General features: G+C 42.3%; 1 protein-coding gene across 4 annotated transcripts in view; it reads right to left on the bottom strand.

Annotated features, from left to right (window-relative positions):
- Positions 1 to 734: 734 nt before the first annotated feature.
- The window catches only part of POLK (DNA polymerase kappa), a 215302-nt gene continuing 198439 nt past the window's right edge, over positions 735 to 17597 (bottom strand). For all 4 annotated transcript variants that reach the window (XM_029575127.1, XM_029575146.1, XM_029575117.1 and 1 more), the window contains 2 exons: positions 12595 to 12646; positions 735 to 2468 (listed from right to left, as the gene is read on the bottom strand). In XM_029575127.1, coding sequence (XP_029430987.1) covers positions 2384 to 2468; positions 12595 to 12646 — 137 coding nt within the window. In that variant the 3' untranslated portion in view covers positions 735 to 2383. The remainder of the gene's footprint in view (positions 2469 to 12594; positions 12647 to 17597) is intronic.

The following is a 17597-nucleotide window of genomic DNA, read 5'->3' as shown; positions in this document are numbered from 1 at the left end:
CAGTACACCTTTCAAGCTAATGCATCTTTAAAGATGTCATAACTCCATATCCATTAAAGAGGAGCGGAAAAAAATAACAAGTGTACAGATAGAATATAGTCATGAGAAGTCAAGACAGAGTCCCAATTAAACAAGATATGAATATACGCAACTGGACAAAGACAGAATTTGTAAGTACATCTAAACAAATTTAAAAGTCTAAAAAATATGGAGGAATCAGAAGACTTTATTTTAAATGATCCTAATATAATAATTGTTGGTTTCTGTGTCACACACATTTATTTGATTTATATTCCACTTTTCAGCACTTCAAAGCAGATTACATTCAGGTACTGTAGGTATTTCCCTATCCGCAAAGGGCTTACAATCTGAACTTGTACCTGAGGCAATGGAGGGTAAAGTGGCTTGCCAAAAGTCACAAGAAGCAGCAGTGGGATTTGTATCCTGGTTCATAGCCCACTGCTCATAAGAACATAAGAAACATAAGAAATTGCCATGCTGGGTCAGACCAAGGATCCATGAAGCCCAACATCCTGTTTCCAACAGAGGCCAATCCAGGCTACAAGTACCTGGCAAGTACCCAAACACTAAGTAGATCCCATGCTACTGATGCCAGTAATAGCAGTGGCTATTCTCTAAGACTTCCTGATTAATAACAGTTAATGGACTTCTCCTCCATGAACTTATATAAACCTTTTTTAAACCCAGCTACACTAACTGCACTAACCACATCCTCTGGCAACAAATTCCAGAGCTTAATTGTGCGTTGCGTGAAAAAGAATTTTCTCCGATTAGTTTTAAATGTGCTACTTGCTATCTTCATGGAGTGCCCCCTAGTCCTTCTAACTACTAGGCTACTACTCCACCTCCACTTCACCTCCACTGCAGCTGCAACCACTGTGGCTCCTAGGTACTTTGATGTAACTGTGAATGGCCACCTCCGCTTTGGAATCCCTAGCACATTCTCTGACTCCTTTTGCCACCTGGGTTAGAGTCACCGCTGTTCAAAATTATCACTAAGATAACCTCCTTTCACCCCGCCCCTGAATTTCATCCAGTATTGTGGGAAACAGTATTCAGTCATGTATTGAGCCATGATTTGTGGTGTCATCTAGAATCTGGCAGAAATATACTCAGAAGTCATCCCGCAAGTATTGTTGTTGAGTATGGGTCTATCTCCCTTCTGTGGACTGTGATTGCTGCTTTCACATCATCCCCAGCCCCAGCAAACCACAGGAGCTGATTCTGTGGACCAGGGAATCAGATCTACACAGCATATTCATGAGAATGGAATAAAATATAACACATTTTATTATCACAATAAAATTTATATTCCTTCTTTGAAACAATAAGTTCTATTGAAGGAGTATTACATTTTAAATAAACCCTTTGAAACAATCTGGGCAAAAGTTAATGTAAAAATATAATATTTTCAATATAAAATTCTACTTTACAAGTAATTTTTCCATATAAATATGATTAACATTTCTTAATGAATTTTAACAATATATTTTCGTGATCACAAAAATGTTATCAAGGACATAATATGTGCATAAGAGACTGGTATAAGGTTTGCCATTTTTAACAGGATTTGATTCAAAATGGGAAAATCAAAGTATTTCCTCAAAAGGGGCTTTAGGTGCAATCAAAGAATAAACTGAACAACTGAACCTTTTCCAGCACTAAAAAGTCTGAAGCCAAGATGGAAGATGTATGAATTGGAGAAGCTTGGATCAGCGTCTTTCCTTTATTACTATTAGCATTTATCGGGTCATCTGATGTGCAAATCTTTCAGACAGCATTTAAGTTTCACTGTTTTACATTTCAGTACACACTATGCAAAAAAAAAAACCAACAGGTCTTGACCATGCATAATAGCCATGTATCTGTTGACAAATTATCACATTTATTGTCTTTTCCTTGTGTTTTACAATAATCTATCTGAAATAACACAAAGGAGCCAAATCAGTCATCTTAGACTACACAAAAATGCACTCTTATACAAGCTCTTCACCTTAGTCAACTCAAAAAACACTCAGCTAGGCTGAAATGCTCCCTGGAATATGCACAGCAATAATATGTACAAACCCTTGGAAGATGGTGAGAATTTATCAGTACAAATTAATTTTGTGTTTTTGTTCACATGCCTCGTTGCTGGCTTACCAAGAAGCTGATGAAGGAGTGTGGGTCTCCCTCCCAAGCTCAGCAGGATATAAAGCTCTAGCAGGGAAAGAATATGTTCTAAGTGCAGAGAAAATTATGTCATTTTAAGGCGTTATTAATGCCTTTTTGACATATACAAGGCTACGCATTAACAATATATATCCACAGAAGCATTTCAACCTAGCCAGATTCTTAAAGGTATCAAGATGTTCCATTTTTTTTACTTAAAAAATTTGTCAATGGTGTTTCTGGAACAGATGGCTTTGGCTTTCTTCGATGCTGGCTGCTGAGAAATGAATCCTGGTCTGAAATGAAATCATAAAAACACAGAACACTTGTTAGTTGCAGACTGTATGTAAACAGATCTGACACAAATCATAGAAACAGAACATAACAAGTGATAAAAACTGTACAGCCCATCCAGTCTATCCATCTACATTACTTGCTCAGCTTTATAGTCCCAGAGCAAGTGAAACACATTCTTACCTCTTCATGTACTTCACCTCTTTGGTGGAAATTATTTTTGTTATCTTACTATTTTCTATCTCCTTACTGCTCCCCAATGTTCACCAAGACCAATCAGTTTTTAGGAACTGCTCGCCAATTCCAATTGAACTAGAAGTTGAGCAGTAGAGTAGCAGAAAACAATGATACTCCTGAAAAAGTTTAATCAAGCCTTATCAGGTCTGTACTACAGAATAACTTATAACAAAAAATATCATATTGATAGTCACATGGCTCAGAAGAAGTGTTTGCTTCTTTAAACAATAAATGTTTAACAAAGGAAACAATATATTAACAGAGTTAGATGAACTGTGCCTTCTTTTGGAGTTGCATACTTGGCTGCCCTGCTGGATCTATGAGGAACTCACTGTGTGGCTGATTCACTAAAGCGTGGTAACCCATGCTACTGTTAACAATGGGACACTGTATGTTATTTAGTGAATCAGCCCCTCTGGAAATAATGGGGCTCATGGCAATTAATGTACACAGTAACCCATATTAATGGTAGTGCAGGTTACTGTGCTTTTGTGACTCAGCCCTTATGCGAGCACAGTTTTCCAAGAGGCTCTGCAGAGAATTCAAGAAATGCCAAGGATGGAACAAGTTCTCCTATGCTAACCCCCAAATTATAGCAAAATGTCCCTTAATTTACATGTGTATTTCTTTTTCTATGTGTTTGTACTATATATTGGCACCGCATATGTTGGGTAACATTAAAATCTACATGGCTTTTGAGTTTCTATTAATCATAATGTAAGACACTGATAACCCCACATCTGGAAGATGGAGTACAGGTTTGGTCTCTTCTATATCAAGAGGATGACAATGTTACTGAGGGGGTTGAAAGGAATAAAAAAAACAATTGTAAGGGGAATAAAGCATTTAACACATCCAGATGGCCTAGAAAGAATGAGTGGGTAGTTTCCCTTTGAAAACTGCCTCAAGGATGACAAGCATAAGGTGCCCACAAACTTTGCATCTGCAATTTTTGTGGACATTTGCTGGAAAATAAAATCTACGCATGTTTCCCTAATCTGCCCTCTCCCCACTCTAGGGAATGCCTCCCATCAGTTTGGCTAAAATGTGTGGTGGAAGCTGGCATATAAATGTAGTCAGGCAGAGGTGGCCATTTTTCAGTCAAGCCAATTTACCAGAGTGAATGACTTTGAAAACTGTCCTCCCCATATATAAAGTTGAAAGTGTTATACCCTTGGGGGGTGTACAGATGTAATTGGCATTCTCTCCATAGCAGGCTCAGCTCCCCTGTCTAGACTGGCCACCAATATGTGGTCACCCCCAGGCTCCAAGGCTTTGGCTGACATTTCCTGCTGTTCCCTGCCACAGTGCCCTCTAGTGGTATCTGTGCCAAGCTCAGCTAATTGTTGCTCCAGGGTTCTGGCAGTTGACCATTGGCTCCAAAGTTCTGGCAGCCAGCACAGACTTTTCATCGCTGCAGCTTGCTAGCCTGGATAACGTGGACACTTAGTTGCTAAGTGATGGCTCCACGGCCCTGGCTGCCTTCCCGGTCTCTGCTGGTACAACATCTCCCCAAGTATGGCATCCATGGGGCAGTCACAGACAGGACAGACAGATAGACATGACCAGGACATAAAGCATTTTCTTGCAGACAGAACACCTAAAATAAGAAGGTTATCATGGCTGGATTTCTCACTTGATGTCATGCTGGAGGTTTTGTGATGCCAGTCTCACTTATCAATCAGTGCAAACATTAGGTAGCCAGTCACATTGATCGGCTGGTGAGAGATCAGGGGGGAGGATAGCCAGAAACAGCACATGTTCCATGTGGACCCTCTCTCTTCATCTGCACTTTTACCACACTGAGGGCAGCAATATTCAGATTGTGTTTTCACATGGATATACACTTAACTATTGTTCCCTAGAGGAGTAACACTAATTCTACTAGCACTGTACAAAAAGGGCAGAAGAAATTCATGATAGATGGCAAGCTAGAACCAGGGGACAAAACTGATGAAGGCTAAGTGTATTTAAAATCAAGGAAACATGTTGTACAGTTTGGGTCATATTACCCTGGAATATTCAACCACTTCCATAGAGGTATTTCTAAATGAATCAGGCCTCCTATCAGTGGGCACAGAGACCAAAATAAGCAATGAGAGGTTCACATTCAGACACAGTCCGGATAGCAAAGTTAGCCAGATAGACTTATCTGGCTAACTTTGGAGGTATATCCAATAGTGCAGCTGCACTATTGAATATGGTCGGCTATCTTAAAGTTAGGAGGATACGTTTAGGACAGGTCTTTGCCCAGCCAGACCTTTGGCCTAACTTCTCCCAGTTACGCCCCTGGAATGCCCCTAACTTAGCCGGCTAGAATTTAGCCAGATAAGTACTCAAATATTCATTTAGCTGGCTAACTTCTGAGTTAGCCGGCTAAATGCTTTTGAATATGGACTTCTGAATGTTTAAAATCTCACAGAAAAAGGCCACATTTAATGGACAAACATTTTATTCAGTCTAAAAACTGATGCTGCAGAAAATTATTTCAGTACTGTAGGACAAGTGGGTCCCAAAGAACCCGCCATCCTCTGAGTAGGAAATTTACTCTTATTCTACCAAGTTTTCAGGAGACATTTGTGCATGCTACTTGGCTGTATCTCAACTAAATACACCCCTGTTCTAGGTAGGAGTAAATGACCAGCTGCTTGCTGAAGATCCTTTAAATGCTATAGGACTACTTTAAGAGCTCCAGCTTCTTTTCCTATCCTGCCTCTTGTTTCCCACATCATATTCTTCCTTTATACCCATGCACCCTTCCCTTTACCTTCATTCACATGTGCCTTCACTCACATTGGTGTCTGTCCATTTTTCGGCTCATCTCCCCTGCTTCCTCAACCAATGCTGGGCCTATATATTATCTGCTTATAGTCTGGCTTTCTTCTTAAAAAATTTAACCTCTCTGTGCCCTCATATCCTGCCATATATCCAAGTTTTTCACCTCATTCTTCCCTTCTGTCACTTTTAACACCTGTCCTCTTTTCCTCATTCATTCCTTTGCCTTTAATGCTCTTTCTAATATCTTCCTCCCTCTACCTACTCCCCTAAGGATAGAAAATCATCTACACCAGCAACCTCAAACAGTCCACAAATATGCCATTGTCTGCACCACAGACACACACTAATACGAAGAACAAAATAGTGCCATGCAAGGCTGCCCAATGGTCCTTCGAGCCCAGCATCTGGCCTCTGACAGTGAGAAATACCTGGAAGATCACTTCACTGCTATTCATTCCCAGATATAGGAAGTGATGATCCCTATGCCTGCCTAGCTGATAAGTGATAATAGACGTATTCTCCAGAAACTTATTCAGACCATTTTTAAACCTGGCTATGATCACATCCTATAACAAGTTCCACAGCTTAACTGTTGACTGAAAAAATATGTTCTTACAGTTATTTTAAATGTGCTATCAGTTAGTTTAATGGATTGTCCTGTAGTTCTTTTTTTTTTTAACTATTTTATAATCTTTTGTTACAATACAGTGAAACAAAATGAATCAGGAAATGGAGAATAAATATAAGGAAAAATACAAAGCAAACACTATTTTCATAAGTCCACATTAACAAGAGGATAAAAGGGGACAATGAAAAAGGAAAACATAATAAAGAATAGGAAAATAAAAAAACAAGATGCACTATGAAGGTCCAACTGGTATCACCTATCACAATTCTTCAGCTACCTGTTCTTTATCCTCTGAGAATGTAACCAAGTAGGAGGGCCCAAAAAAATAAATTTATTCTTATTGTGGACTACCTCACAGTCTTAGGGAAACCCCAGGAAGAAGGTAGCCCCGATTCCTAGAATACAGGGTTTAAGATGAAAAAAAAAAGACATTCTTCTATCCTGGGTTTCTCTAGAAATATCTGGATACATCTGGATTTTCTGCCCACAAAAATAAATATTTTTTAATTTAAAATACTGATAAAACACTGATTCTTTATCAGACACAAGCTCAAAAGAAATAATTAATGTCCCTCTAGTTTTGATCAAATCTTGAGAGTTCTAAAGAAATTGTTTAACATCATGACTATCTGGGGAAGGAGACATAACACGAGAAACCTCTGCTACATTGGTCTCTTGATTTTCTTTTTTCCTATCAGGACTATAATAACAATTGGAAATCAGGAAAAGCTGCTCGGTTGAAAATTGCAATACTTCTACAGCATATCTCTTAAATAGCTCAAAACCAAATAGCCAACAGATTTTAGGAACATTTATAAGTCTTAGATTCTTAGACCTAGACTTATTTTCCATCAACTCTACTTTATAGCGTAGGCTTAGATTATTTTTTATTGTAGTCATTTCAAACGCCCATAAATCTGAAATGTTAGAAGCTTGTGACCTAGGCTCTGAAATATCATCAAAGGGAACAATTGAAAAAGAAGCTTGAATCATGATAACCGGTGCAGGAATTATAACTTTGGAGCATCAGAAATTCCAACAGAAACAAGAGCTGGGTCTTGAGAGCCAACTAAGTTCAACATAAGAGAACAGTGAGTGGAAGCCTGATTAGGGACAGAGATCTCTGATGGTCCAATTGAAGTAGCCCCCAGTACTAGCCTTGGGGACTGCAGATCACTCACCTGATTCTAAATGTGAGCATAGTGGCACTGAAGGTGGTAGATGATCCCCAGACTCAAAAGAGCATCTGAGGAGTCCTGGGAAATACTGAAATCAGGGTTAGAACGAATCAAATGAGAATCCATTGGACCACTCATCAGAGTTGAGATCATCTTGGGAAAACTTCCCTTTCCTGCCCATGGCGTACCGGAGAAAAATGGGGAGAAGGGGTGCGCCCCTTTGAAGCATGGCTTTGATGTGCTGGTCTCATGGGGGAAAACAGTGCCTCTTTAATGATGTCGGCGCTGCTGTTGGTCTCACCGCTTTCTCTCTCACTGGTCACAGGCAGCCATGGACCTCCAGTACAGCTGGAAATCCCCTGGGGTGTCCTCTAGTTTTAGTATTATTTGAAAGGGTAACTTTCTATTCCCTTTGAACTTATTCCACACCACTCATGATTTTATAAACCTTTTTCATATTCTAGTCATCTTTTCATCAAGCTGAAGAGCACTAAACTATTGAGCTTTTCTTCATAATGTTGCTGATCCATCACCTTTATCATTTTTGTTGTCCTTCTTTGCACCTTTTCTAGCTCCTCTATATCTTTTTTGAGATGGGGTGACCAGAAGTGCACACAATACTTAAGGTGTGGTCACACAACAGATCTATACAGAAACCCTATGATCTCAGTTTTAATCTCCATTCCTTTCTGAATCATTCCTAACAATCTATTTGCTTTTTTGACCACTGTCACATATTGAGCTGAGGATTTTAGTGAATTGTCTACAATGACTAAGATCCCTTTCGAGGGTGGTAGCTCCTAATATGGAACCCAGCGTTGTGTACATTAAGAAGACAATTTGAAAAAACATTTCCATGAAACTAGCTTGTTATAAAATTGCCTGTATTATGTGCTGGTAAACATAAATGCTCATATCCCTGTACGTGCATAGGTTTACCCAGATTGAGGGGAGGCATTCCTGGGGCAGATCTGGGGAGGAGTTTAGATTTACGCATATACTTTTGGATTTTCAAAAGTATGTGCATAAAATTTCAAAAATATTTCTGCACACATAATAGCAGGTGTAATTGTGGGCGGATGGATTTGGTGGGATTATTTTCAAAGCAAATTTAGGCACACAAGTTCACAGTGACAATTGGTGTAATTTATGCACGTTTTTGTTACCTTTCTTATGCAGGCTGTTACAAATTTACCCCTAATAGTTATAATTTATTTTCTCTATGTGCATCATTTTGTGGTTGTCCTCGTTAAACTTCAGCTGCCATTTAGATGCCCAGACTCCCAGTCTCACAAGGTCCTTCTGCTTTTCCTCACAGTCTGGCTTGAATTTTAACTGCTTTGAATATCTGTGTGCCATCTGCAAATTTGATCACTTCACTCATTGCAAACAAAAAAAATAACATTTTTGTTAACAACATTAGGAGGGTAGGATAGCTGGGAGTGATTTCCATGTAGTACCTGACAGGAATAATGAGGCGATGTGTTTATGAGCTCTCCCAAAAGAATCATCTATGAATCTGGGTGAGATGAAAGAGATGAGAGGGAGCCCTGAATGAGAAGTCTGATACTTCACGCATATCCAACATAGCTCTCTGCTTCTACAGCAGGGGAGAAAGTCTGATACTTCACTTTCAACACTCATCCAGCATAGCTTTCTGCTTCAACGGCAGGGAAGAAGTCTGATACTTCAAGCAAATCCAACATAGCTCTCTGCTTCTACGGCAGGGGAGAAAGTCTGATAATTCACTTTCAACGCATATCCAACACAGCTCTCTGCTTCTACGGCAGAGGAGGAAGTCTGATACTTCACGCATATCCAACATAGCTCTCTGCTTCTACGGCAGGGAAGAAAGTCTGATACTTCACTTTCAACACACATCCAGCTTAGTTCTCTGCTTCAACGGCAGGGGGAACGTAGAAAGGTGGATCTATATACAGACAATAACCAACAAGGACTGAGTTACATAGTCTGGGTAAACAAAGGCATGGGTGTAGCTTGCTTATTGCGGCGGTTACTTCCCCTAACTATGGTAGATGTTCACTTGGATGCAGTTCCAACACTGCTCTCTATGTTAATGGTGCGGGTGGAAGGGAAATAGAACCAAAAGGTTATTATGAGCCAAGAGTAACAGAAGTATGAGAGAAATAAAAAAAAAAAAAAAAAGTGCATAGCTTGCTGGGCAGACTGGATGGGCCGTTTGGTCTTCTTCTGCCATCATTTCTATGTTTCTATGATTTTGAGGCCTCTGAAAGGGAACCTGTAAAAGAACTGTTTCCCTAAAAGGGATAGGGATATTATAACAAAGGCAGATTAAGTCATTTTTAATATTTATACCTTTTATTAAAATAAAATAAACATGTACAATGTTCCTTTTGCACCCTAGACATTAATGTAGATTCTAATATTTTACACTTCAAGTTTCTCTTCAAAAGAAGTCTACCTTTAAAAGGTAACTTGCACAGGTGAGACTAAGATCATGAAACTGCAGCCCAATGGCGGAGCGTAGGAAGTCTTATTGCACCCAGACAGAACTAGAGATCTAGGACATAAGGCTATCTGATAAGTTAGTACTTGCAGATTTTAATCTAGCTATCTCCTCTCTTTTTACTAGTTGCTGATTCCAGCATAGAGGAGCTCTAGCAACATAGCTTGAGCATACAGCTGCTTGCAGAGAATCTGCATTGGCTGAGAATATATGTTTTACAATGAGCTCTTACTTTCTAACTTGAAAATCTTTCCAAGCTGTGTTCCTTTTGACAGGAATGGTTGTTTTCCTGGTTCCTACCAAAATGACTGCATCAACGTTTGGCAGTTGGCAGTTTGGCAGCTCTTGTGTATCTATGGGCAAAGAGTATGAGTTACTAAAGAACCGCAGATGCCACACACCTGTTTCTGGCGTCTCCCACTCAGAAAGCAAACTCATCTCTATTTCAGGCTGCAATGGAAAGGTATTAGAGGCTCTTCACATACGCTTTATTATTGGATCCCAATTAGGAGACTTCTCTACCTTGTTCGCTGACAATCAAAATGCAGTGAAAGCAAGGCTGATATTTTTTCCTTATGGAATATCCTAAACATATCTTCATCCCCCTCAGAATATATTTCCTCCTCCTCAAGGGAGTCACAAGTACTTCCAGTATATGTTTCCTCATGCTCCTAACAGCCAAAATCATCGATTCAGCAGCCTCCGGTAAGCTTACAAATTAATTTGCGTGCATCTTAGAAACATAGAAATGACGGCAGAAGAAGACCAAACGGCCCATCCAGTCTGCCCAGCAAGCTTCACACATTTTTCTCATACTTATCTGTTTCTCTTAGCTCTTTGGTTCTATTTCCCTTCCACCCCCACCATTAATGTAGAGAGCAGTGATGGAGCTGCATCCAAGTGAAATATCTAGCTTGATTAGTTAGGGGTAGTAGGGGTAGTAACCGCCGCAATAAGCAAGCTACACCCATGCTTATTTGTTTTACCCAGAATATGTTATTCAGCCCTTATTGGTTGTTTTTCTTCTCCCCTGCCGTTGAAGCAGGGAGCTATGCTGGATATGCGTGTAGTATCAGTTTTTCTTCTCTCCTGCCGTTGAAGCAGGGAGCTATGCTGGATATGCGTGTAGTATCAGTTTTTCTTCTCCCCTGCCGTTGAAGCAGAGAGCTATGCTGGATATGTGTGAAGTATCAGTTTTTCTTCTCCCCTGCCGTTGAAGCAGAGAGCTATGCTGGATATGCGTGAAGTATCAGTTTTTCTTCTCCCCTGCCGTTAAAGCAGAGAGCTATGCTGGAAATGCATTGAAAGTGAAGTATCAGGCTTATTTGGTTTGGGGTAGTAACCGCCGTAACAAGCCAGCTACTCCCCACTTTGTGAGTGCGAATCCTTTTTTCTTCTCCCCTGCCGTTGAAGCAGAGAGCTATGCTGGATATGCGTGAAGTATCAGTTTTTCTTCTCCCCTGCCGTTGAAGCAGGGAGCTATGCTGGATATGCATGAAGTATCAGTTTTTCTTCTCCCCTGCCGGTGAAGCAGAGAGCTATGCTGGATATACGTGAAGTATCAGTTTTTCTTCTCCCCTGCCGTTGAAGCAGAGAGCTATGCTGGATATGCGTGAAGTATCAGTTTTTCTTCTCCCCTGCCGTTGAAGCAGAGAGCTATGCTGGATATGCGTGAAGTATCAGTTTTTCTTCTCCCCTGCCGTTGAAGCAGAGATCTATGCTGGATCATTTAAATGCTCCTTTTTAAAAATTTCCTTTTTGAAGACTGCGCCGATTTCGTCAACTCATCAAATCCGATGGCACTGCGGCAAGCAGGTCTCAAGGAGCCACTTACAAATGAGGTATGTTTACTCCTGTGGGCATTAATTGTGGAGACACCAAAATAGTGAGGAAAGATTTTTTTACAGAACTAGATGCTAACTGTGATAGCTTCAAACAGCTGTCATGTCATTTTCAATTTCAACGGCTTAATTCTGTACCTCAGCGGGCTCCTGCAAACTAAAAACTGCCTTTGACTGGGATTTTAAAGGAGGTCCAGGCTCTGCAGCATGTTTCTTTGAAGTTTTCTCAGTTTTTAATATATCAGCCAACTGTGAAGTACTGCGCGATGCTGGGCACGGAGAGCCACTTGTGGCTGAGGTGCATGTGTAACTGGCAGACTGATGAGCGTATATTATATATATATTTTTTTTTTACCTGCCATGGTAAGCAACTTTCCTTAATTGCTGCTGATTTTCGTTAATCCTGCTTTATCATTGTTGCTGCTATATAAAGGCAAGTTCTGAATGTCTTCTTAGTTCAGAAAATCTTTGTTTTTTTTATTTTTATGCTTGGAAGAGAAACCTTTTCTCAAAAGAGTACTACTCTTGGAAGCAGATTTTTAATATGCTCTTTCTGATTCCTCTTATTTTGGGACTGGAAGCAGTCAAAGTCGAGAGCTCACTTCACTGTAAGGAAACTACAGGCGCATGGCCCCACTTAATAGAAAATACAGCTTGCAAAATGAAAACAACAGTTATACCAATCTTGTGAAATGTTTTTCCACCCTATGAGATGTAAATCTACATACATGAGGTGCCTGTGACAAACATCCGTCCTTCTGAGAACTGGAGGCTGAGAATACTGGCTATACTGGTTCTGTGCATGCCAAATGCATTAGTGATGCCATAAAAAAAACCACAACAAATCTCTGCCTTCAACAACTGGAAGAAGGGATGAAACCCATATGTTCCGGACTGGTGTAGCAGAAAGAAGAGGAAACAAAATATATCAACTTTCCATTAGTTTTCTCAACTTATTGACACTAGAATCTCTCTTACCTCTTTGTTCTTACTGCAGTATTAATGCCTTGCTGTCCTTTTCCTAAGCCACCTAGAAAACAATAACTTGATTTATTTATTTTACTAACTTTGGATGGCACCCATACCTTATGGCCTCTGGGCACCTTACAACTAAGCACAATGAAGATAATTTAGCATCTTAAATAGAGCAACATAATACAGAAAGAAGAAAAGGGCAGATGATTAAGAAGCATAGCAAAGCAAATATCAAGCAAGTTGTACCATTTAAACTGGGAGAAAACATTAAACATCTAAATAACAAATTATAATAAGTGGTAAGGTAGCTTTCACTCTGCTGCAAAGTAGAAAATCTTAGTACATATAAATGCCCAAGTAATGTTTGGGGCAATATTCAGCCACTGAGCAGCTTGGCTAGGTAGCCAGATAAACTTATTTGGATAACTAGCAGGGTATATTCAGTAACGTGGTTGCCCACTGAATATACCCAGCGACCTTAAAGTTAGCCAGATATGTTTAACTGACTAACTTTAGGGCAGGTCTGCAGAATGACCAGAGTTAGTTACTGGTTAACTCTGAATATTGGAGTTAGCAGGTTAACTTATCCTGCTAACTCTGCTCCTCCCCAAAACCTCACCTGCCCACTCCAGACCTATCTGGTTACATTCTAGCTGGATAACTAATTATCTGGTTAGAATTTATCCAGATAAATCTCTAAATATGCCAGTTTTACCATTTAGATGGACGACGTTTCAGCTATCTGTCTAAATGGCTTTTTAATATCAACCTCAAAATGTACTCTAATGCTTTCCCTATAAGTGGGAAGAGTATGAACAGTACTGGATGCTGCACACAATGGTGGTATTCTCCATTCCTTTTTGGATAATTCCTAACTTTTTTTTTCCTAACCACCGCTGTGCACTGAGCAGAGGATTTCAACATATTGTCCACAAGGATTCCAAGGTCCTTTTCCTGAGTAGTGACTCTCAATATAGAACCCAGCATCGTATACCTCAAGTTGGGATTATTTTTTCCTATGTGCATCACTTTGCACTTTTCCACATTCAATTTCATCTGCCATACCGGTTCACCTTTATCCACATGTTTATTAACTCCTTCAAAAAAGTGAAGCAGGTTTGTGAGGCAAGACTGAGTGTAGGGTTTCCATGCAGAAGTGCTGCACCCTCAGGTAGCGATTGACGGTCTTCAGGTCCAGGATGGGCTGGAACGTTCCCTCCTTCTTGGGGACGATAAAATAGTGGCCAGTATTTTGTTAGTGCATGGTTATTGCCTTTAGGCTGAGTAGTTTTGCCAGTGTGGTTTCCACTGCCGTCCTCTTGCAGAGGGAGTGGCACGGTGATCTCACAAATTTGTCTGGAGGGATGCTGTGGAAGTCCAGATAATATCCCTCTCGAATGATGTGTAGGACCCATTTGTCCAATGTTATCTCGGCCCATCTTTGGTAGAAGAGGGTAAATCTTCCCCCTATGGCTTCTTCCTGTGGTTGGGTCTGTTGATTCTTATTGTGGGGTGCAGCCGGGGCCTGTACCTGAGCTGGCTCCCCTCTTGTTGTATCTGTTCTGAGAGTACTGGGCCCTGCCTGTGGGGCGAGGTGCTTGGTATGTGTTTTTGTACGGTCTAATATGCTGGGCTCCTCTGCCCTTGGTTATTCAGGGAGAAGAGCGCTGGGTTCTTTTGTTCCTGTCCTCCAGTAACCGAGATACTGGGGATTCGCCCCATTTGTTGGCTAGCTTCTCCAGTCCGCTTCCGAACAGGAGGGATCCTTTAAAAGGCATTCTTGTGAGTTTCGTCTTGGAGGTTGCATCAGCTGACCAATTTCGGAGCCATAGTTGTCTTCTGACTGCCACTATGGATGAGACGCCCCTGGCTGAGGTGCGCACCAGGTCAGAGGTCGCATCCATGAGGAAAGATATTGCTGGTTCTAATGTTTCGGCAGAAGTGGTTGCGCCCCTGGAGAGGAGCAAGCAGGCATGTGTCACAATGGCGCAGCAGGAGGCGATCTGCAGGGTCATTGCTGCGACATCAAATGACTGTTTAAGGTTGGATTCCTGACTTCTGTCCTGGGCATCCTTGAGTACAGCTCCTCCGACTGGGATGGTAGTGCGCTTTGAGATAGCACAGACCATGGCGTCCACTTTTGGGAACCCTAGGAGTTCTCTGGCCGTGGGTTCCAGGGCGTATAGGGCTTCTAGGGCCCGTCCTCCTTTGAAGCTGGCCTCCGGGGTATTCCATTCCAGGTCAATCAGCTGTTGTACGGCCTGCAGCATTGGGAAATAGCATGAGGCCTGACGGAGACCGACCAAAACTGGGTTCGTCTTTGTACTTGTGCCAGGAATGGCCAGCATCTTCAGGCTCAGAGACACGAGATCTGGTAACTCGTCTTTGGAGAAGAACTGCATCATGGTTCGATATAATTCCATACCTGGAGGGATTTCCCCTTCCTCCAGGGATTCAGGCTCTTCCCCCGAGGTGTCTGTGTCCCCTAGGGGGAGGCTTTTGCCCGGCTGGGGCACATCTCGGGGGATCCGAGAGGGGCTTAGAAGGTCTTGCGCTTCTGGTGGAGACTGTGGCTGTGTCACAGGCGGTACCGATTTCGCCTGGACAAAGTTTTGCAGTCCTTTGAAGAATTCCACCCAGGACAAGTTCCCTGGGTCCATATTGAATCCAGTGGAGTTCCCAGAGGTGCCCATCTGAGGACGGGCCAAGCCAGGGATACAGAGGTCCGGGATATTATCATTGGTGGAGTCGGATTCCTCTACTGGATGAGGGGGGGCCTTGATTCGGTTCCCCCTGAGACTCTTCGCACTGCAGGCATAGGGCAGAGGCCACTTCGGGTTGCGCAGCTCTCAGATGGCAGGCTGGGCAGAGGGCTTGTCCCTTGGCTTTCTTGGCCAGCGGTGCCATGATTTGTGCACGTAGAGTGGCTCAAAACTCGTCTGTGCGTGTAGGTGCGCGAGCTGGGAGACTTAGTTGTGCGCCGACGATGTGTGTGCAAGGCTGCTATTTGTGCGCTTAGCGGGGATGCGCACACTGCTGTGCGCACAGGCCCATCTGTGCGCCCGGCACCGTTGTGCGTGCCACTGTGCCCATGGCACAGATGCGCGCGCCGCTGTGCGCATAAGTTGTTTGTGTGCCTGGCTCGCCGATGTGCACATGGCTCAGCTGTGCGGGCAATATGGCGATCAAGGAGGGGAAATGACGCCGACGACCAAGCGGGCAAGTTGGGGATCCCCCTAGAGGGTCTCCACGTGTGTGGACCCTCGCACCAGATCGGGATCTAGCCTGGACTGGGCTGCTCAACCCGATTTAACAGACTCCAGAAGGACGATCTGAGTGGCTAACCGAGCCTCAGAGACTTTAAGAAAGTTTTCTACCTTACCTTGTCTCGGCACTTCCCGGTCTCTGGCTGCGGGGGAAGAGGGAAAATACCTTCACCGCCGCGCTCGGTATTGCACCCGCTGCCTCTCAGCCACTCTGGGCTAAGTCCATGCCGGGAACCGGCTACCGAACCGAGGCTCATCTTGAGGGATCTTGGAAATCATCTCAGGAATTCTCATCTGGGGGAGGGACCTTTAGGTATCACCGCAGGAGAGCGGGGCTTGTGTTGTAGAGGTAAGATTTCTTTCTTCTTTGGTTTGGATTTTCTAACACTGTGCAAGTGTGTGCAGTGTCCCTAACTGCTTAGGAGACAGAGAAATACTGAAGAGCTAAGCTTCCTGCACGGGTATATGTAGGCTGAAGTCAGCTTGAAATCTGACTCTGTCTCCCAACTGCTATCTGGAGTACACTATACCCATTGGTCCTGAGACCATCTATTACACGCTAGGAAATGGATATTGAAACAATTTTTTCATACTCAGAATAAATCTTTTCTTGGTCATAGAGTGGCTATATTCCCAGACATTTCAAGAGTAACCCAACAAAAAAGAAAACTTTTTTTTTTTTAGTTATAAAGAAAGAGCGATTGCTTTTGGCTACACATTTTTGTTGAGATTTCCATGTAAATGTTTTCTTAGGTCTGGGAATGATAGGTTTCTGTTTTTTGACCCAAATCAACTTGAAATTTCTTTGATATCTAGAGCGTATTCTCCAACTTCTGTCCTTGTTTCTAGGGCCCCTTTAGCTTAATTTGTTAGTTTGGGAATGGCTTTTTCTTTATTAATTGGTTTTGATCTCAAACTTTCTTTCCCCAGTTGTGGATTAATTCAAATTGAATTTTCTGCCAAAGATTGATTTGCTTTGTTAATATAACGTATTTTTCGCTCCATAATACGCACCTAGGATTCAGAGCAGGAAAATTAAAAAAAAAATAATAATAATGGTGTGCTAAACCGGCTCTGTTCCTGGGCGTCTGTGCATCTTATGGAGCAAATTAGGGGAGGGCATAACATTTTCTTTTGGTCATTTCATTTTCGGGTCTGGGGAGGGCCATTTCTGTCCACTCCCTGGATCAGAAAACATTTATCGTTCTTTGTTGGGAAAAAAACAAAACAAAAAACCCTATCCCAACCCTTTAAAGTTAATTAACTACAACCCCCCACCCTCCTGTCCCCCCAAGACTTGCCAAAAGTCCCTGGAGGTCCAGCGGGGGTGCGGGAGTGATCTCTTGCACTCGGGCCGTCGGCTGCCAGTATTCAATATGGTGCTGGCCATCCAGTGCTCCTATCATGTGACAGGGGCCGACCAATGGAACCGGTAGCCCCTGTGACATAGTATGGGCAAAGGCTATCGGCACCATTTTGAATACTGGCAGCCGACGGCCCGAGTGCAGGAGATCACTCCCGCACCCCCGCTGGACCACCAGGGACTTTTGGCAAGACTTGGGGGGGTCAGGAGGGTGGGGGGGGTGTAGTTAATTAACTTTAAAGGGTTGGGATGGGTTGTTTTTTTTTAATATTCGCTCCATAAGACGCACAGACATTTTCCCCCCACTTTTTTTTGGGGGGGGGGGGGGAAATTGCATCTTATGGAGCGAAAAATACAGTATTTCCTTTATTTCTTGT

This window comes from Rhinatrema bivittatum, chromosome 1 (assembly GCF_901001135.1).
Source record: "Rhinatrema bivittatum chromosome 1, aRhiBiv1.1, whole genome shotgun sequence".
Lineage (NCBI taxonomy): Eukaryota > Metazoa > Chordata > Amphibia > Gymnophiona > Rhinatrematidae > Rhinatrema > Rhinatrema bivittatum.
This window is presented reverse-complemented; position numbering and strand designations above follow the sequence as displayed.